Genomic DNA, 22,145 nt, shown 5'->3' with positions numbered 1-22,145 from the left:
TTCAGCAAATAAATGTGTTATTTATTTCTTTCCTTGCACACAGAAGACTACATATTATCAGAAACTTAATGAAGTAGTGTTGAGTGTAAGTGAACAATCCAGAAGCTTAAAGTCAGATTTTAATATCCTCTCCATAACTGAAAATATCATGGGGAATTAAAATAAAAGCAAAGTATTATCAGACAACCAAGAGGTAATAGCCTAAATATTTAATTTCTCAGTGTTTCTCTCTGCTTCATGTTTTAATGTTATTTAAATAAAGTCTGCATTAATTTTATGCATTACATTCTTTTAATTTCCCATAACCACAATATAGAAAGGAAAAATGATTTTCATAAGAAGCTATAAAATATCTACTGTTTACACAAGAGACAACTTTCCTTTGCAATTGCTTGCATCTCATTCTGGCTCTGAAAGACAAATGTATGTGCAATTATTTTTTATTATAGCATATGGTATTTATTTGACAAACTAAATTTATGGGAGCTTTTTCCCCTTAATCTGTCTGTTAAATATGTATGTGAATGTATATATATATATATATATATATATATATATATATATATATATATATGTATATATATATATGTGTATATATATACATTCACATACCTACATACACACACACCATACACACACACACACATATATACACACACACACACTATATTTCCAAATCTATATTACCAGATAGCTCATATGGATGGCATAAATTGTGTTCATTATCATACTGATCCACTACTGGATTCAAGATAATGTTAATATAGGTATACAGATTTTAAAACATCTTGAAGATAGATTACTACACTGATGAAGCAGGCAATTTTCTCAATATCAATAATTCTTTTAAAAAAATTATCAATAGACTATGGACTATGTTTTTGCTAAAAAATTAAGTTTATTAAAAGTTATAGTAGCGCAAATTTGAACTAGTAAACTCCATTTATTTCTTCCTATAATATAAAAACAAGATATATTTGTTTAAAATTATATACCTAAAAAAAAAATCTTTCAAGACTTTTAAGCCTGAAGCATATTTTTATGGGTGAATCTCTAAAACCCCTGAAAATAGAGGTCCACAATAGAAATGCTGATGCAGTCAAAACCAATGCAGCAAAAAGCTGCCACTATAATACCCCTTATTCTTTTATTCTCTCTCTTTATAATATATATGTAATTTGCACATAAAGGGAAATAGACAAAGAATTGAGGTTTTAGGCATTCATGTACACATGATGTACCTTAAACGGAACACTATATTATGGTATTTACTTTCCTGTATAATTATTTAAGATACATTCTCCAAAAACACACTTCCTTAGGTGGCTTATCAACAGACAACAGCCTTCATACTCAGCATTTCACTTTTCTCAGGGGAATAGCTCTAAAATGTTAGAATCCAATGTAAGAGATTGGAAGGTGTGTGAAATTGATTGGGAACTGTCTTTGCATGAAACTTGTGAAGGAAATTACTGAGGAACAAAAACATATTTTCTGGGCACCATGTCTGCTGTACAGTGCTGCTCAATTCTGGTTTTCATAAACAGAAGGGAAAAATCAAATTGTAAAAAAAAGAGGGGCAAGGTTGAAATGGAAAGGAATGCAAATATGGGCACAGACTACATAAGACAACACAAAATAATATATCCCTCCAACCCTCTGTATTTTGGGGTGACATACAGGAAGCAAACAAATAATTTCAGAATTGGAGGAACAGAAAAACCAGATACCCAATCATCCTTGTTAAGAAATCAGGTTTGTTTGAAAGTAATAAAGTAACTAAGATTGTGAAATTTTGTATTTATGAACATATAAAAGAATAACGTATTCCACTTCAGATAGAAAAGAAGTGATAGAAAAACAAAAACAACCCAATTTTACCCAGGCAGTAGTACCTATGTGGCCTCTGTGGTGTTAGTTCAGTGGTAGCAAACATTGTGACATTGATTTAAATATTGAATCAGTCATTCAAGGAAACTATGTTTTACCTTCACAGCTGGGTTATGAATATACAGAGAGGGAACAAGTTCAAATTGGCATTATGAAAGAACAAAGGAAACGTGCATTCTAGTGACTTTGCAATTAGACAGCTCACACCAGGCTTTATTCATCCATATCGTAGCAAGACAGGCCAACATAGAAACATATATTCATACAAAATGTGGCAAGTACAAGCAGCACCATATCCTATCCTAGGAAAAAAGCATCCTACCATGCAGTCACATCTCACCAAAGCTTCATCGTATATGAGGCATTTATAAAAAGGCCTGTGTCAAGAAGTGTTATGCCTGGGATCAACTCTGGCTACAGACCAAGTGCTACAGATATGTCTGTACTTTGTGTGATTTTTTTTTTTCATGGAGAAAAACAAGTAGATAAAATACTCAAGAAACATCTTGATAAGTCAAAAAGTTAATCGTTTTATTCATGTTCACCATTCTCTCCTTCTGGTTTTCCTATGTGAAATAAGGGTTAATGACATCTTACTCTGAAGCTAAGTGGCCTAACATGATACATTATCATATTTTCATATCTATATTTAATTGATTTTCTTCTCCCTTCTTAAGGGCATACAAGTCCAGCTCTATAGCAGAGCACATGGCAAAGTTATGTGAATCAGCACAACATTCTAGCTTATGATATATTTGTCTTACAATGTCCAGTGTGCCCTTGAATGTAAGGCCACATTGAGTGCAAACTTGAGTATTACCCCCAGTCCAATGTTAGTATAAGACAGATTTTTAAGATGCACTGCTCTTTAAACTGGAAAGGCATAGAATCTTTAGAAATCTTCATGAATATCTTTCATATGTTTTTTATACTTATGCACTAACCATGAGTTAACTGGGAATGCCCTCATTTTCCTTAAAGATCTTTAGTTATGTACTGTTTTACAGTACTCATGATCTTATACCCTTACATCATATAAAGAATTAGCTTGTTCTAAAAAAAGATGCATGTTTCTGTCCAATTACAAGCTCACAACTGTGTTTAAAAATTGAAGGCTACTACTTCAGTATTCTACCAGAATATTGACAAATTTTATAATATCTGTTTTTCACTCAATTTCTGTGAATTTGTCTGTGTTTGTTTAGATCAGTGTTCATTCTTAGGCTTTATATACTATTGGTTTAAGTTTCAAAGTAGAAATACGTATAAAATGCTGAAAGAGATATTTGTAGTTGATGTCATTCATCTGACCTGAAATATCTCTGAATCATTTCAAAATGATACCAGTGGAAACAAAAAATGATTTGAGTAGGACAGAAAGACCAAGGTTACGATTAGATGAAATTAAAACACTAAGGCAACTTCTTTGCTCCTACGCCAAGCGTTTATGTTATATGATTACTCAGGTAAATTTCTATCCTAGAGAAATGGCTTTTCTCAGGAAATTCTAACGTATATCTTTCCAATTGAGGTTACTGAACACCTAACTTTTGACATTTTTAGCCTATAAGGCAGTGCATTAGTATCAGATATGTTTATGTAGGGTAACATCTAAAAGCCACTGGCTAATTACATACATTGATAAATCACATACCCATTACTAATATGAAGAGCTTGAAGTTGCATTTTTCTTTATTTTTATACTTGCTAAAGTAAAATTTCCAGTTGGTTTAAGGAGTGCTATAGTATGTTCTTATATTTTACAAAACACTCATTTTTCTTTTTCCTCCATTTCCATTATATTTAATATATGTATTATTTAATTTTCATATTTATGGTGTGGTGCTCCGCCTGGTTGCTGCTTGCTTTATTATATAAAGTTCTAGTTTTTAAAATATAACTGATAAATTTGTTCTGATGTAGCTGTGGTTCCCTCTTCAGCAACAAGGAACCTAAAACATAGATACATATCCTTTGCCAGTTATAACCTGCAGTCACAATAAATCAATGCCATGAAGGTGCATGAGATGCAATGGAATGATTAAATCCTCTAATACTGTTGACTTGAAACCTTTTGTGATATCATATATTGGCTGAGATTATATTTACAGCTATTTATAAATAGCTTATCTGAATTTAATATTTTTGCTTTAGACGGCATGTTCTGTTTGACATCTGTGATATTTTGGAATGTGCTCTTGAGAGCATCAAAAATTAAATGAACTCTTTGCTATGTTTGTTGAAAAAGATTTCACCACCATCCACGAGGTTGTTTCAGTATATGTTACAATCTCACAGACTCAATACTATCAGTAAATCACCGCCTTTATTAGTTTCTGGAAATAATTCCAAAACTTAAAAAAAAAAAAAAGATCTTTTCATGACTCTTGTGTTAACTCCGTCTACTTGATTATAACATCCATTTCTCTTCAGATAGCACATTGAATTTAGTCAATATGGACACATTTGTTACTCTATGTAAGATTCACAAAGTGTGGGCGTGTATTTGATACTAGAGATACCAGCATAATATGCAGAACTTGGAAGTATTAAATTACCATACCTAGGATCCAGTATACACACATCATCCACATATTGGAACTACCAGTGAAGTTGGGTAATGGTCTCATCCACCACATTGCATTTTTTAATCACCCACAGAAAGGGAAAAAAAATAAGTATATAGTATATGAAACAAATTGTGTCAATAGAAAAAGATTACAAGCAATCTGACTAGTAAAAGTAACATTTGCTTATTTCAGTAAATCAGTCTCTATCCTTTATTACTTAGTAATTATTTTCTGTAAATTATTACTTAGTAATTTATTACATCTGATTCAGAAAAGCCTTGCCCTCTGATTTATAACAGAAGTTGTCTTTGCTAGTATTATATAATGTCCTCTAATTTATCTATGGTATCTCTGCAGTTGTAAAGAGCTTCTGTATTCACCTGTCCTGATTGCCATGTCAACAGACACTTTGTTCTAAAAGGGGTCAATAGTTAAATTCACAACCTCCTCTAAAGTCTGATGTGGATTTACTGCTTTATAGGGAATACAGACTGGCTATTTTAATACTTCATTTCAGTCCAGTTAATAATATATAGAATAATATTTGGCTAAAATTATAAACTATGGAATTAATTTATGTAAGGAACATTACCTTGTTTACATTTGTGTTTATATTAAAGTATCAGTAATGAAACAGAAGGAGAATTATGTTTTGTGATCATGAATGCGTTTTCAGTTTGAGAAACACTAGGTCTGAACTTTCCATGCTATTAATAATTGATGAAAAATATTTGATAGATTGTATGTTTCTATTGATACTGAACTTGGTACATTATGTTGTTGACCCATGGAAATTTATTCCATGTTGTTTTTGAATCACTATTCTTATGTGCTGGACCAGTTGGTCACTCTCCCTTTCACTATTCCAATAGGATCGAGACTTTTTCTCCCCAAACCCCAAGAGGAAGAGGAATCAGCAACCATACTCACAAAGTGCCCTGTGTACAATAAACAAATAGAATCTTGGTATTTGTGATTATATGGAACTTAATATTTTCTTATCTCTTGTAGTCTCACAGCCTGAAAATTTAACTATTCTAGTAAAGAGAGAAGCTGTATATGCCTTTTCTTATCACATAAATCTCATTTCATATTGAAGTAAATATGACCCAACACTTATCCATGACATTTTCAGAATTCAAGCATAATGATAGGGTCTTTCCTTTCTTAATGCTATGATTATTTTCTAGCCCTTATATACTTATAGTTTTATGATGGATCAGGATATTATGATAAATGAGTAAAGAGGCAAACGATTGCTTCTTCAGTTTCTTTCTCATTTTAGAAAAAATAAAATAAAATCAATGTTTAATGCAGGTTGGTGGAATTCCTCAATGATTTACCCATGTCCCCAACTGACATAGTTCCTCATTTCTATGTTTAGCAAAATACAATTTCCAGTCATCTTTTTTCTTGACATCAAGGTCCTAAAAGGATTAAACCCTCCCATAAGCACACACTGAATAAGTGAGCTTATATATATAGTCCTTCATGCTCAGTAGAAGTGACTAACTCTTTATAACATCAGCATCATCTAGAGTGGAAGCACTGAAGTAAAATTATAGGACTGATTTTGGTCCTCTCCCCATGCTTTCTTTCTTGGCCCTCATGTATATAATCTCTGATATCTTGTCAAAATACAGTTTGCATTGAATAATGTTTTGCTGTAAAGCCATTCCTCTTTTTTAAAACTGTTCTATTTTCTTAACCTTACATTATATATGTTCAGGTTGTAAGAAAAAACAATCTGCAAAGGCTTTGCAGCATGCCACCCATGATTACAAAATATTTTCCCAAACCAAATCATAAACATGTTGTTTAACCGAAAGACATTCTAATTTTCATGCTATGTTGAGTATAAATATAAATTCAAGGCAGCCAAACTATCCATTTCCAAATAAGAATGTGTACCTACACTCATTAAAAATCATCTGGAAATGTGTATTATTAGCAAATGAGTAAGAAATTTTCACTAGTATAAAATTCCTGCTTTATATAAAAGCCACACTGGCCGTTCAAGTATTTTGAGGTTTTTTTTTCCCCCTATAGTTTTATATTTGTACTTAAAATGATGAATTTAGACTTGAAATTATATTAAAAGAAAATTAAAAGTCACTTCTACCTATAGGGCATTTTTCGAGTGTGCATGTAAATAGCAAAGTGTCCATCTGCAGATCCGCCATCAACACTCTTTCTCTCTCTCTACTCTAAGGAAACAGCTCATGCTTACTAGGGTTTTAGAGTACAATTAACACTCCAAAGGAGAAGCAACACCAGATTTCCTTCATTTTGTGCCAGTTTGCAAGTTAAAGGTCAAAGGGCAAAGACATAGAACAGGACTCTTCAAGGAAAATTTTCACAGAAGACAATGTTTAAGTTGTTGTTAATGACAGTCAACAGATCAATAATCAAGTTCAAGGCAAGCTGTTCATTGTTTCAAAAGCTAATCCCCTCAAAAGCTGGCTTTCACACAAAGCCAATGTCTGACTCATGGGGTGCATTCGGTCTGACCATCTCTAATAAGTTCACAGCCCAGTGGCTGTAAAGCCTTTCACTGCAAGAAGCAGCTCCTAAAAATCAATAAAGAGGTCTGTCAGTTGCTGACTTTTCTCTAGGAAAAAAATATTGATACAAACCTGCTCTGCAGGTCACATGAAAATGACAATACTGCTGTTAGGACAAATTACACTCAACAATGAAATGCTTTGGTGGTCTCTTGGCTCTGTCAGTGATCAAATGGATGGCTAAATGCCAGAAGCCACACTAACCCTTTGAGAACTATGGTTGACATGCAATAAGGTAATGTTCTGGAGGATATTCATGCAATCTCAGAGTCATCATTTTAAGTCATTTTTAAAATGGCAATGCTAACTGCATGTACCAAGACAAACTGAATTTTCATGCAATGGATTTTCAAACAGAAATTAAATATGTCTAAGGAAAAAAAAAGACTTAGGCTATTATAAGTTCTTCAAATAAAATTTCACTCTTACATTTTCTTAATAAAATATCTTTTATTTGCCAGAAAAAATTTTGGCAAGTAACATTTCTGTTTGCTATAAACGCATTTATATAGTACCACAAATCACTTAAAAATTACATGGGGTCATAGGATATCTGTTTTAAAAACCTGAACTTCTTGAACCTGTGCCTGTTTTCACCATTGCCCAGTTCTATAATTTACCAGATAGCAACACTGACAATCCCAAGACTCTGAAAGCTGATCTGATAGTTCTCAAAGGGTTACACCAATGTATTACTAGTGTCACATATCCTTGTAAAATAACTGTCACTTTAAACCACTTTGGAGACATACTGCTTCTTGCTCTTAATGAATATTCCTGACAGACCCATGGAAGGCCTGGGGCAATGGCCTAATACAACTTGGGGAGATTATCACAATGATGTAGTGGTCAGGTGGCAGGAAGGGGATTAGAAACACTTCAAAACAATCAAAAGGTCCTGTTTGAATATAGCTATGAATATAAATGTGATGAAACATTGAGGACATAGCTGAGAACAGCTGTATAAAACGAAAAATGGATGTATTATTAAGGCTGTTACTATATTGCAGATATTTTGGCCCCTTGTTTGTTGGAAAATGGCTGTCCCAACAGTCTAAAGTCCTGCATGTGTATTCCAGATCTCCCACCTGACAAAAATGAAGTGTAGGAGACTATCCATAGCAGTCAGAGAGCTATCTTCTTTGGAGACAAAGCTGTTTTGGGTCTTCACACTTTCCTGAAAGTTCAATTGTGGGTTTTTTGTTTAACCTTTTTTTTTCTTTGCTTTAAAGCAAAAATTCATGGGTTTTTCCATTTTGCTTTTTTCCCCCAGTTATGGGCTCAGACTTCAGAAGGAAAATAATATTAGAAACCTTTAAGAAGAATCTTTTCTTCTTTTTTCCTCTTCTTTAGTTAATCCTGAAAATTTACTGGGCATTGAGCGTGCAGAGGAAAGGCCTAGAACTGAATGACAAAGAAAGACAAAGGACTGAAGAACGGCAGATACTGTGCATCATGGAAGCTTCCCCATGAGTGTATTTCCACTCATGTGCAGGACCAGCAACCCTCTGGGTTTGAAAGGTCAGCCCTGAATCAGGCTGCCACAAGCCTGCTCCTAGCTAGGAAACAGCATAACAGCTCTTGTCTTGAATCTCAAGTTACCACAAACTCCTGGAAAAGAAAGAAAGAAAAAAAACCCTACATCACACCCACTCTTGCATAGAGCGTTTACAGTACAGTATGTGGCGGGGTGTTCCTTTCCTCTTGAACTGGAACACAGTGTAAACCAATACAAGGAGGCATAAGGCCAAGATGCAGGGAATGACAATAGCTATGGCTTTCACAGTGCTGGCTGTGTTGTCCAGTTTGATGACAATGTCTACATCGTCTGGTGGGCTGTGTCCTTCTTTATCTCTGTCTGTTGGTCCATCACAGCCCATAAAATCCTTGAGGATGGATCTGGGATATCCAGGTTCTACTTTGAGTATCTGGTTGTTGAATTTCCAGTACTCCTTTCCTTTGTAGAAATACGTAAAGCCTAGAGGGGGAAACACACACACACATAGGTACCACTTATTTTGAAAGTGTATATGTATAGAAATTCTTATTAATGTAAATTAGGCTATTTTTTAAAAGATGTATTTTAAGGCCCTTCCATTTTGGTAGGAAGAAAACATTATCTTCAACTTAGCTGTCTGTTGAAATAAATCTGGCTGGTATACAGTAGGGGTTGTGCCCTTTAATTCCTATAGAAAGCTTAGCCAAGAGTCAAAATATCTATAGAGGATTGTTGAAAGATCATGCTGAACACATCTACTCATAGTCTGGAAAGAGAGCTTTACCCTATTTCTTACTTGTAAGGTTGCAGTTTCAGATTTACCCATCAGGGTGATAATACCAACCTATACTGAAATATGCTGAAACAGCCTTATGAATTGAAGCCCTGTGTGCCTGCAGACTGCTACTGAAGACATGGTGTAATGCATTATGAGGAGGCCACTCCACAAAACACCTCAGCACCTCAGGAGAAATTCCTAATCATCTTAGTATTGGGAGCCGTTGTACTGAAACACTACGTTTGCTTTTGTCATTTCTACAAAAAATCATAACAATTCATCAGTCATGAAACTATAGAAAATTTTTTTTTTGTCTGCTAGGAATCTTAATAAGTAAATAGGCCTTTAGGGTATTGTCTGCACTAACCTTATTTCTGACTCTAGATCATGCCCATTTTGTCCTTGTTCCTTTTGCCCTTTTTACTTAACATTCTTATTTAGTTATATAATAAAGGATTAATGGAGTATAAATAAATCTATAATTCTCCCTCTAATACTTCCAACTAACATATTTCATGGGGGAGGAGGTAGTATGTGGAAGGCTCATGTAACTAGCAATACATATGATTTATGTTCCAAAATTATGGATGCAGATAATCGACTTTGAAAGCTTGTGACAACTAAACTACAAATACGTGTGTTTTTCTTGGAACTGTTCTCTAAATTGTTGTTGTATTTATTGGGGAAAAAAAAGTTTTTCTTTTCATCCAGAGCTTCTTCATGTCAAGTTTCTTTGTGACTCCATTCTTTGGACTTAATTCCTGCTTTGAGACAAATCAAGAAACCAAGAAGAAATATTTTAATGTTATCGTTACTTAAAAACTATATTTTGGGAGCGATCTATTTCAAATAGTATGTCTACTTTAGAGTTAGTAGTTATTAATGAGGGTTTACCCTGTATTACTGAGCACTATTATGGAAGAAGTACTGCATTTAAAGCTCAGTAAACGACATATTTTAATTCTCATAACCACTCTGTTAATTAGAATTATTTACCTAAACTTTTCAGGCGAAGATACTGAGGCTCAGAGATAAGATAATATGTACAAGTCCTGGTGAAAGCATAATTTAAATCTTGATCTAGTTCTAGAGACTGAATTCTTAATGATTTCCTTAAGACTGTGTCCTTTAGATATCTCCTGTTGTTTAACAAGCACTTCTTGATTAAACATCACAGATTGTGATAGGTAAAACCCATGCAACGAAAAACTCTGACACCTTTCAAAAAATTTAATCTAGGATAGACCATCACTTCAGGTCACTTCATTTTGGAAATCATTCTGTTCAATGCCATAAAAATCTGCTGTTGCTTTTAGTTTCGAAGGGCAGTTTTGCAATCAGAGTAACATGCCAATGAAAACAGGTGTATGTAGATTCAAATATTTCAGCAGGGAGCTGGTATTTGATCATGCTAATGAAATCCAATGTAATTACTCAACAAGCTTGGATGAAGAAATGTTGAGGACTTGCCAAATAATAGTACATTAGACAATCACAGTTGAATAATGGCACTGATTTAGAATTAAACAGACCTTCAAAACAGGTGAATGTACTTCTTATATTTATAAACTGGAAACCAACAGCTGGAAGTGTCCTCATCTTTAATTTTTAGTCAAAGCTAATTACTGTGAACCTACTGGGTATCCTACGAAAGTTCAGAAGTTTCCATTTTCATATTTATGCAGACCAGATTTTATAGTAGCACACTTCATATACAGGAGTAGAATTATAGTTTACTGAATATACTTGTTAGAGATAACAAGTCTAGTCAGTAGAGGTTAAATAATAAAAGTATTTGAAGAGAAGTGGCCGGCAGTCTTGGTAATAGAAATCTGTCAAACCTTGATCCCACAATATTCATCTCATTTGATAATGAGAAATATGAAATAGCAGTTCGCTGAAGAAATGTTTATGTACTCATTTTTTTCCTTTTTAAGAATAGCTTTGATGTTATATTCTTGTAGATGTTATGCTTATTAAGAATAGCAACTTCAGATGAATTCTTACCTGAATTATTATTTTTGAGAAATCCTGAGATGGATTTCAGTGGCACTGTAATGTATTATGTGATGACTTTTTTTCTCCCATATTTGACCAGATTTTACTGACTTTTCTATTGTTTAGTCCTAAAATGTAATGAGACGCTCTCCACCATAATTGTCTCGTTCTAACTTAGTAGATGTCTCTAGATGACAGTGTCTATGTGTTTTCTGTCTTCCACTTTTATATGCTTATTAGTAAGAGGTTAATTAGTATTTAATAAATGTGAGTGAATAAACTGACTCTTGTGGGAATATGTGTTTGAATCACACTTGTACATTTTAACAGAGAGTGAAAGTGGGGAGTAGGGACTACAGCAAATCAACAGAATCAAGAGTCAAAACTATTTTAGTAGGCTAAAATAGTCAAAACTATTTCAACAGTCAGCAAGATGAAATGCAACAGTTTGAAAAGTAGAGTCTTGTATTTGCCTTAAGATTACATTTTCTAAGGAGGGAATATAGAATACCTAGGTGGTATGGCTTGAGAGCAATTAACATAGAAACAATTCGAAGGAAAGGGAATGCAGCAATTCTTTACTACAACTTTAGTATGTGTTAAAAATTCACTGTTGCTTAAAACATGGTCAAATAATGAGTGCTAAGAAGAAATCATTCCACTATATTCTGCATGAGTCAAATCTCATTTAGATTGTTGTATTTTCAAGGACTAAAAGTAAAGAGAAAAATGAAAAAAACGGTTAAATTAAGATGGCCTTACAGGTGAAAAGCAGGAGGATGATGGCTCAGGAAGCTACATTCTGAGAAAGCCTGATTTGTCTAGTATGATAAGATGGAAAATTTAACCAGACATGACAGATAATCAGTTACTTTAATGATATACTGTAGAGAAAGGTGTTAATTTTTCCTCTTTGGCGATAGTACATTATAGCACATTCAGTGGGGCTAAAATGTTCTCATTTTAAACCTCAAATATATAATCTTATCCTTTTTATGATCATGAATACGTTACTTAAACTAACTGATGCCCACTTCCTCATTTATAAATAATAATAAATGACATCAAAAGGTATTTATGTTGAACAATTAGATAATGAATTTATGTAGTATATCTGATACATGACAGGTAGTCAATAAATAGCACCAAGTATTCATATTTCATTTGTCAAGATGGCAGAATTAATATCAGTAGGTGTATATGGAGCCACATTCCACCTAAATATGAAAAATATCCTACAAAAGTCTATAGCTGAGTTGCTGAATTTGTGGACTTTCATTTCTTTGTTTAAGATTACCACTAGGAGAAGATTCCAAGGAAGAAATCCCTACATTGATGGAAGGATAGACCAGAGTAAACAAACATTCAGTGTTATATCGTCTCTAACTTTATGACTATCAAATTTCATGTGCATAGACTTATAGGGAATTACTTTGGGTCAAAATATAAATGTGTTTACTTAAAAATTTGAACTTATCTTTCATACACAAACCTAAGGGAAGAAATTGTGTAAAGTATGAATTTAAGGTAAGAAGCTCCAAGCATGAAATTTGTAGATAATTAGAAGTGGAGAATTTGCTGTTGATAGACCAAAGCCTTCCAGATTCTTTGATATTACTATTGTACAGAACAAGGGTTTCAGGCAGATGAGAGATCTCCTCCAGGGAGGGAATTTTTAGAATAATGGGAGGGATAAAATTAATTTATATGACTAATATTTATTGAATGTTTAGTATGTGACTGCCTTCAAAGAGTTTACACTAGAGGGGATAATTAGCATATAAGCTGATCATTGTGATATGAGGTTTGAGTACAAAGGATAGGGTAATCACAAAAGGATATTCAAGGAGGATATTCTGAAAGATGAAGAGTGAGCTCAGTGTTGAGGGATGTCAAAGAGAGGGCTGGACCAGTAAAGGCCGAGAAGACATAGATATATTGCAGTTTCATCTGTAGTTTCTCGTCATTTATAAGCATTGATTTTCCCAAAATTCTTTATTTGGCAGTATTTTATGAAGTTATTTTTTGAAAAGAAACCATGAAATTCTGACCATAAGAAAACTTTTTTTTTTCTTATGAAATTAACCCCTGAGGTGGGACGATCATGGGGAAATGCTCATGGAAATATGATCTTGGCAGTCTCAGTCCTGTTTTGTACAAAACATAAAATTGAGTATCAATTTTCACAAAGGTGAAATTTGATAGTATTTTGTTAATTGTATTAATATAACATAAAAAGAATACAATTACATATTCTAATTTAAAAATTTTGATATGTTGCTTCATAGTTGTTCAGACTCTATGAAAGAGTTGATTCAGTTCAGAATATACTTCTCAGCACAATTTCACTAATTTATATTGAATGAATATTATTAAATATTCTGATGGAAAAGAATATGAAAAATCATGGGGCAGGGACAGCAAGAAGATTTTTTTGTTATTTTTATATAAATATGATTTATTCCCAGAGAATCTGAATCAAATCTCAGATATTAGTGGCCTTGTAGATAGAAACAGAGAAAATGAAAACTGTTAATGTGGTAAGGAATTAAGATTATGCGTATTGTGTCTACTTTTTCAATCTTCTGAAACAATTTATTACTTATTTTAAAAGTTATTTTTATCTTAAGAGATAAGCTCAGTTTAGAAAATTAACAAAGACAAGAAATAAGAAACTGTTACCAACCTTCCTGGAGTTAATAACACTGCAATAAGATCTTGGTTGAATTTTCTTTGCAATATTTTTGTATGGTATGTGGTAACTTTTATTGAAGACAGTCTGGAGCAATGGTAAGACTTCTGTAAATATTAGCTAGAGTTGGTTTTATCTGGGCTTTAATAAACTCCTTTATGCTAACCTCAAGAAGTCTCCTCTCCCTCTAGTTTCTTCCTTGGTGACACCTATAATTCGTAGGGGTAATCTCAATTTTCTGCCTCCATGTGATCATTTTTCACTTTTTTTTTTTTAATTTCTTTGTCCTTTTCATCCTCATAGGCATAATTTGAAATTCGGGCCCCATTTTGATCTGATTAATTGCTTCCAATGTGACTGCACTGTTACTTCCTTCATTTTCTTATTGATACCCTTTTGACAGATATATTTTCATCTCTACCTGTCCTCTTCTATGGATTTCTTTTATCACATACAGGCTTTATATCTTACCTTGGTCCTTTAATTTTCTGAACCAATAGAATATACACAAAATTAATTCTCCGCAAGTGTTACGATCAGGTCTTCAAGGTTCTTTTAGACTTTGCCTCTCCCTACAGCATATTACTTGTGGGGCACTATCGTACAGAATGTAGTATATCATTTCATATAACAAGGGTCAAAATACACCTTGTGTACTTTGACTTTTCTGATTGGTGTTGATCCTGGGTCACAGTTCCTTCAGGTTTACACTCAGTGTATCATTGTCTTAAACTCTGGCAATATGCTGATTGTTAATTGTAGTCTTCGGTGGTGGTGTTGATTTTTCATTTTCCTCCCATTTCTTCAGTTTACTTTTTTGTTCTTTCCTCACCTGATATATTTAATTTTGCTTTTGCAAGTGATGTTTATTTTATTCTTGTTGCATATATGTTTAGACTTTTCATGTTATTGAGGACCCATATGGTATATCATTTTCTTATGGTTCCTATTATAAATCAAATGATGGGGTATGTTTTTTCTATGTATTTCAGAATGATTTCTCTTTCCTTTGTTCTGGAAAATATTGAGTATAAATCCAATTTTGAATTATTATTATGGTTTATTCCTATTTACTGATTTTTGAATGAGGAAAGAAATGTTGAGATTTTAGATATGCCCACAGATAGGAGTGTATGGATTTTCCCTCACTTGGCTAACTTTCCACTTAGGATCTGCTGAAACTCAAATCCTGAGATGGAGAGCAAGGAACGTGAGCAGCTCTCTGCTCTGTTTCTTGTTATTAAGCAATCACGCAGTCACTTAGTCTGATTGTATTGAGTTGGGATCTTCCCTGTTGCTGACACTCTAAGCCAAAGGTGTCCATGAAAAATTAAAATCTTCAGCATGCACAATTGCCAGGTGTCTTTGTGTCTCAGCCCACACTTACAACATAACTTCCTTGTGACCAACTCCTGTCCTATGTACGTCTGTTACTGACTTTATAGGAATTTTAATAAAAAAATAGATGACGTTACTTTGAAGGTATCCACACCCTCCATTTTAAAAAATTCCCTTATTTTTTTTCTCATAAACTAAAATAAGCTGAGGTTAAAAAACATCTGGAGCGTAATATTAAACATAAATCTAGGATGCAAAGTTCATGTAAATATAATACATTATAGCACTAGTATGGTTCTTTCTAATGATTTAATTTAACAATGAAAAATTAGAATGCACTGTTGAAATATTTAGTAAACTCATGAAATATATAATGCACATGCTGCATACCATTTTCTTTGTGCACAAAGGCTCCTTGAGGAGATTCAGGGATACCTTTCCAGACTGTGATTGGTTTGGGATAGCCAGGATCCATGGTCTTCATTTCTTCACTGTATCTCCAATACCTAAAAAGGATAATAAATAAAAACAAAACAAAACAAAAAACACGTGCATAGGGAAGGAAATTATGTATACACAGTAATAGCTAACAATTCATTAAATCCTTTCTCTGTGCTATCTGTTAATGATTTACAGAACTGATTAAAAACACTAGAAAGACAGTGGTCACAAACAGCATTCATTCTGTTTCCTTTCTTGCACATGTTAAAAGTGGGTATTGTTATTGTATATTTATTCAGTCTGCTAAAATTAATTAAAAAATTCTAGCTAAATACATCGTGCTTGCTAAATATATTTACAATTCAAAAAGGTATCACCAACCTATGGATAAATAAGAGGTTTTCATGATTTTTTATAAATCTGTCTTAGGCAGCAGAGCACTTTTGTTTTTTTGGAATCATCTTTAGCAGAATCTTAATTCATTTATTCATTCATTTATTCATTTAAGAAATATTTACTGAGTATCTATTATGTTCCTGGCATATTGTAGGTGTTAGAGATATAACTTTGAACAAAACAGACATGCTCCACCTCTCATCAGTCTTACATTTTAGGATATGTATGAGTTATAGGCAATAAAACAATTTATTAGTAAATACATACTATTACAGGAGGTGGTAAGATTAAGAAAATAAGCAGATAAAGTTAGCTAGGAATGTGGGGAAGCAATTTTAATTAGTGGACAGAGAGGTCCTTTCTTTATCAGAGACATTTGAGCAGAAAGAAGTGAGGTACAACATAGATAGTTCTTGGGAGAAAGACATCCCAGGTAGAGGAACTAGTTAATGAAAGTTACTGTGGCAAGCACAAACTTGGAGTACTTACGCATCCACAGAGAGGGTAGGGTGACTAGGATTGAGTTACCGTATGGAAGAAAAGGTCAGAGTGGGAACCAGAATCTAAGATTAGATGGACCTTTATACAATAGCAAAGCCTCTGGTTTTCCATTAAGGGATATGTGAACCAACACAGATTTTGAGCAGGAGAGCTTCAAGATATGGCTTATGTTTGAAGGACCACACTGGCTGCTGTGAGTTAAATAGACTCAAGGAGGTAAAATAGAAGCAGGGATACCAATTAGGATGTCACTGCAATAAACATCAGACTAGAGTGTCAACTGTAGAGCTGATGATAATTCAAGGGATTGGGATATATTTTGAAGGAAAATCCCAAGGAGATTGAATGAAGGATGTGAAAGGAGGAAGTTGAGCATAACTCAAAAATCTGGGCCCTGAACAAGTGGAAGAATAATGTTACTGTTCAGTACGATAAGGAAATGGGGGAAGGTAAGTTGGGTTGGTTTGAAGAATCATGAGTTTGGCTTGAGATATGTTAAATTTAGGTAACTGCAAGACATCAAAGTGAATTGTTGATGAGGCAACTGGGTATATGATTGTAGACTTTAGAGCAGGTCTTGACTGGAGTCCTTAGTGTACAGATAGGAAAATAGATAAAAGGAAAGCTCACCAAAAATCAGAACTCTCAGATCCCCATGCCTTCACAGGGTGGCCCATGAGCCACTCTTACAGAAGTGCTAGACATCCAATAAATAAACTGTAACCAGCCCTACTATGGATCACTCATTATTGTTTAAAACGTTCTAAGAGTTAGACGACTTTATGTTTTAAATGTTCAAAAGGAATGACAAAACTGAGGTGAAACCATTGACAGTTCACAGTATATTGTATACTTTAAGGCAGGCATATGCTGTATGCATTATCTCATTTAATCACAACAAACCCATGAGATAGTCATCATTGTCCCCTTTTAAGAGAGGAGCATTCCAAGAAGACAATGAGGGTTAGATTTATAACCAATTCTATATGATTTAAAAGTCCCTACTCCTTCCTCTATACACACCAAATATGTTTTCCAAATTTATTTGACAACCTTTTGTCTTTTTTTCCACTAAACATCTCTTATCATTTGCTAAAGCTAGTGTTTTACCAACACAGGTTTGGGAGGTGACATACTTAATGCATTATCTTGGGATTCGGCTCTTTGGCTGAAATCAGAAAAAAATAAGGTTTTTCTGGTCTTTTCTGGATTTTTAAAAAAAATTCTATGCCTATGGAAGATTCTTTATGTACAGAGTTGTGGGGTTTTGTACATTAGGTTTTGGTATAATTCTCTAGAAATATCCATTCAAGTAACATCTGGAATATTAGCAACTCTTCTATTCCCAGTGTTTAAATGGAAAAGAGAAAAAAATTGTTTCAGGAAGTATTCCAGTAAGTAACCACAAGGCAGATTTTATTCAAAAAGGGAGATGCCCTCTTACAGGTATTTGTCCCAGATTCTTATCACAAGAAGATGAAACTGATCCGATGGAAAGGTCAGGAAAAACTTCATGGAGAAGACTGAGCTAATATAAAGGTGACTGGGCCTGTCTTTCTGAAGACAAGTAGGCAGAATCATTAGCGTATTGTTCTACCAATTTTGAAGTATATTTTCTTTCACGTTTAGTTCATGGGAACATCTGCTTTAAAAATATTTCCGAATATTCTTTTTCACAGAACGTTCTGTGATGAATATAGAATGGTTAATGTGGTTGAGATTGCACTCAAAATTTAAAGATATCTTCTCTCAAGTAAATATTTCAGTGGGGTTACAATAGTCATATATGTCAACTGGCTTTTGCACTTGACCACAAAGAAAACCTCTCAGAACTAGTCGAATGCCTTATTTTCAGATTCTAAGAAACATTTTTTTCCACATTTTACATCATTAAAATCAGAATGTACTTTGCAATAGATACTGTATCAAAGTTTACTTGGTAGGGTTTTTCCCTCCGTGATAGATTAAATAATGACATTTTACAATAAATACCATTTTTAGTGCTAAGCCAGAAGTTTGGAACAATTAAAAATCCTGGGGACAATGGGATCACATCCTGTATGTGATTTAAGAAAGATTAACTACATACTTAGAAACCAGGATTGTTCTCTGAGAAGTAGTTGTAACAGTGTTCTTGTAACAATACCAATAATTTATGCAGGTTTTTGTAGCTATAAAGTAAATTTATACACATACATTGTTTTATTTTATTTCATTTAAATCATTCAGCAATCTTTTTTTATTGCATATTACAGTGTTTTCTATAATGATGTCCTAAACATAGATTTAGTATGTATGGTCACTCAGCTCAGTCAATGCTAGAGCATTAAAAGATAATGATTTGGTCACATTTGCTCTTTAGAAATGTTGCAGAGTTGAGATTCTAATGTTATTAGATTCATAGTTTAACATATTACTGTTATTGTTTCCCTTGGCAGAGCATTCTTTCTCTCTCCATGCTGTCTCTCAAGCTCTTAAGATACATTGCTTGAGTATAATTTTCCTTCTTTTCTCCTTCTGTTCATTCATAGATCCATTGACCCATCAATACTTTTTTGAGCCAGGCACATAAGATTCATAGAGATCACATTTCAAGAAAATATAAATGGAATGTGAATTTTATTACACTCTCTTGTGGGAACATAATTCTGGTATGAATTTATCAGAATATTTCTCTTTCATCACTAGCAAAATAATGCAAAACTATAATTTGGGATCACTTCACAATTTTTGAAACACTCTACATAGGCTTGGACCCTCAGGTTATCTGCTGTGTGGCAGCTCTGATATATATCCAGTAAACTTGAATGTGATTAGAATCATCTAAATATATTCAGAGCTGCCTTATAAGAGGTGCTGAGGCTTATTCATAAATACAGGTTTGCATTTTAATTTCCAACATATTTGAACATATTTCAGTGTAAACAAAAAGTTCATCCCACTGATTTTTTTTCTCCTTGAAAAATGAGCGTATGGGTTCATCGAGAAGCATATTAACATATTCAGATGAAACCTGTGTAAATGAACCATTTGGGGGGTTACAACTTATGTATTATATGGAAAAAAAACTGGAATTTTGGCAGGAGGGTCAGCAAATGATAAAAGCTATTTTAAGTTCTTTTTCTTCTGATATATCTGTTATCTCTACTGTAGAATTATGACTTTAAATTGCTGATTCTTTGAGAAAAGCATTGTGAATCAATGCTTCAAAATAAATTATAATTAGAAATGAGATTCATTCATCCTTTTTTTAACTTGATCATGGGTCATATCCATAAGAGACCAGAACTGTCAATGTAATGGTATACAACATTTTGTTAAATGCTTTCTCTGCTAAGAAATGCTTTCTCTAAGAAAAAAAAATGGTATAGAAAATTCTAGAATGCCATACTTTAATGGGATGTTGCTGGATACTGAATTCAAACTGAACAAAAAGTGGCTCCCAGGGTAATTTCACGGGACCCAGCCATTTCTTCATCCTACTTTGTCTCATTTCTGTACTACTTGTTTCTGTTAAGTTACACAAAATATAGGACCACTTATTTTTTTCATACCCAAAGAGTTATACAAAAATCCCACTTTTCAGAAACATTCTTAAACATGTAACAGAATTGGAAATATTAATTTATACTGTGTTGGATGATTTTAAAAACACATATTGAGTAATTACTTCATAAACACACAAGTTAAGCTGGAGGAAATAAGTATGTTTTTCTGTTTGACTATTAGTGGTAATAATAGTAAGAACCAAAGTGGATCTAAATTTTGTCTTTCATTAAAAATATCTTAAAATTCTTAAAAGTTAAGCTTGGAATGAAGTATGGCAATAGAGTCCTGTATACATTTGTGAGAAGATGCTGAGAGATGATTTAGAAACATAGCATTTTAGAGTTAAATGCTATGAGAATCCAAAATGTATCCAAGTATCAAATTATAGTGTATTAAGAAAAGGGCAAGTAGGAATCTGAGGAACCGAGTTCCAGGGTACATGAAAATAGTGAAATAGTGGAAATTTTCAACTGACTTACAGATCTATTTAAAGAGGCATCATTTCAACTGTTTTTCTTTAGTTATCTCTATACTTAGGAGATTTGAGGTAGGCCCCTGCTTTTAATACAAATTATGTCAATAATTTTCCACTGTGTACCTCAGACTGATCTTTCCACTTAGAAGCAAACTCAATTATCCAAGTACCTACTTGATTTCTCCAGTGGTGTGTAAAACAGGCATCTCAATCTAAATATGAACATTTCAATCTTTTAATCTCTTTTCCCCAATATTCCTTCTCTGTCTGCCCTATCTCCAGAAATGGCACCATCTACTCAATTTTTCAGGTGAAAAACCTAAAATTTATCTTTAATTTTCTTTTGGCTCACCCCTAAGATCCAAGGCATAACAAAACTTGTTCTGATTACATTCAAAATATATCCTGTACCCACCCTTTTTGCTCTATCTCCACTACCAGCATCATATCCCCCTGTACTACTCCAACAACCTGCCAGTTACCCTCTTTGCTTCCACTCCTGAAGCCCATTCTTCACAGAGAAGCCATAGTGATGTTTGTGAATACACATCAGATCATTTCCCTTTCCTGTTGAAAATCCTCTAATGCCTTTTCATTGTACTTAGAATAAAATCCAAAATCTTTGCTATGGTCTATAGGGCCCCATATAATCTGGTCCCTGCTGACCTATTTGACTATCTTTACCACTTAACTTGCTATTCTCTAGCCACAGTGTTTTAACTGAGTTAAACTTTCCAGTATTATTGCTTTTGCACTACTGTGTCGTCTGCTTACAACATATTGTTCCAAACACCTTCATGTGGCTGAAACTTCATCCATTCAAGTACCCACTCTAGTGTCCCCTTCATAAGTGAGGCCTTCTCTGACTTCCATACTTATTTTCTAACTGTTCCTTACCACCCATGAGTCTCTATCACATTATCACTTTGCTTTATTTCTTTGTAGCATTTCTCAACATTAAAGTTTCAGGTTCATTTACTTGTTTACTGTTGTCTCCTTTACTAGAAATTAACTGCCATGGGAGCAGAATTGTGGTCCTTTCTCGCACAGGTCACATCATATGTGCTCAAAATATTTTTTTGAATAAACGAATGAGGGCTATGCCAGAACTACTATAGAAATCCTAAGAAAGTAGTAATTAGAGCTATTGAATGGAAAAGGCTGTCTCAGATTCATACTGTCACCACGGGCGGTTGGGCTAGAGTAGGATGAATTCCTGTAGAGTATAATTGAGTGTGTCTACACACTGGGTAGGATGTGAACAAGATTCAGAGCTGACATATGGTAGCACTTGGACCAAATCTAATTTAAAGCTGTGCTTTGTTTGTCTAGCAAATTAAATAAATGATTCTGGTTTTGAGTGCTTTTCTAGTGTATTTGTACTTTCCAGCTCACTACAGTACCCATCACTCCCTATCACTGCCTTACATACTATTGCTGTACCCAGTAGTATAT

At 33.7% G+C, this 22,145-nt stretch overlaps 1 protein-coding gene across 1 annotated transcript in view; it reads right to left on the bottom strand.

The window, feature by feature from the left end:
* The window catches only part of MMP16 (matrix metallopeptidase 16), a 290,244-nt gene continuing 268,099 nt past the window's right edge, over window positions 1-22,145 (bottom strand). The window contains exons 9-10 of the mRNA XM_045806016.2: window positions 15,719-15,834; window positions 1-9,002 (exon numbers count right to left, since the gene is read on the bottom strand). Coding sequence (XP_045661972.1) covers window positions 8,668-9,002; window positions 15,719-15,834 — 451 coding nt within the window. The 3' untranslated portion in view covers window positions 1-8,667. The remainder of the gene's footprint in view (window positions 9,003-15,718; window positions 15,835-22,145) is intronic.

Source organism: Ursus americanus, chromosome 9, assembly GCF_024610735.1.
Source record: "Ursus americanus isolate L20-20 chromosome 9, mUrsAme1.1.p, whole genome shotgun sequence".
Classification (NCBI taxonomy): Eukaryota; Metazoa; Chordata; class Mammalia; order Carnivora; family Ursidae; genus Ursus; species Ursus americanus.
Note: the sequence above shows the minus strand (reverse complement) of the source record. Positions and strands in the feature narration are given on the sequence as shown.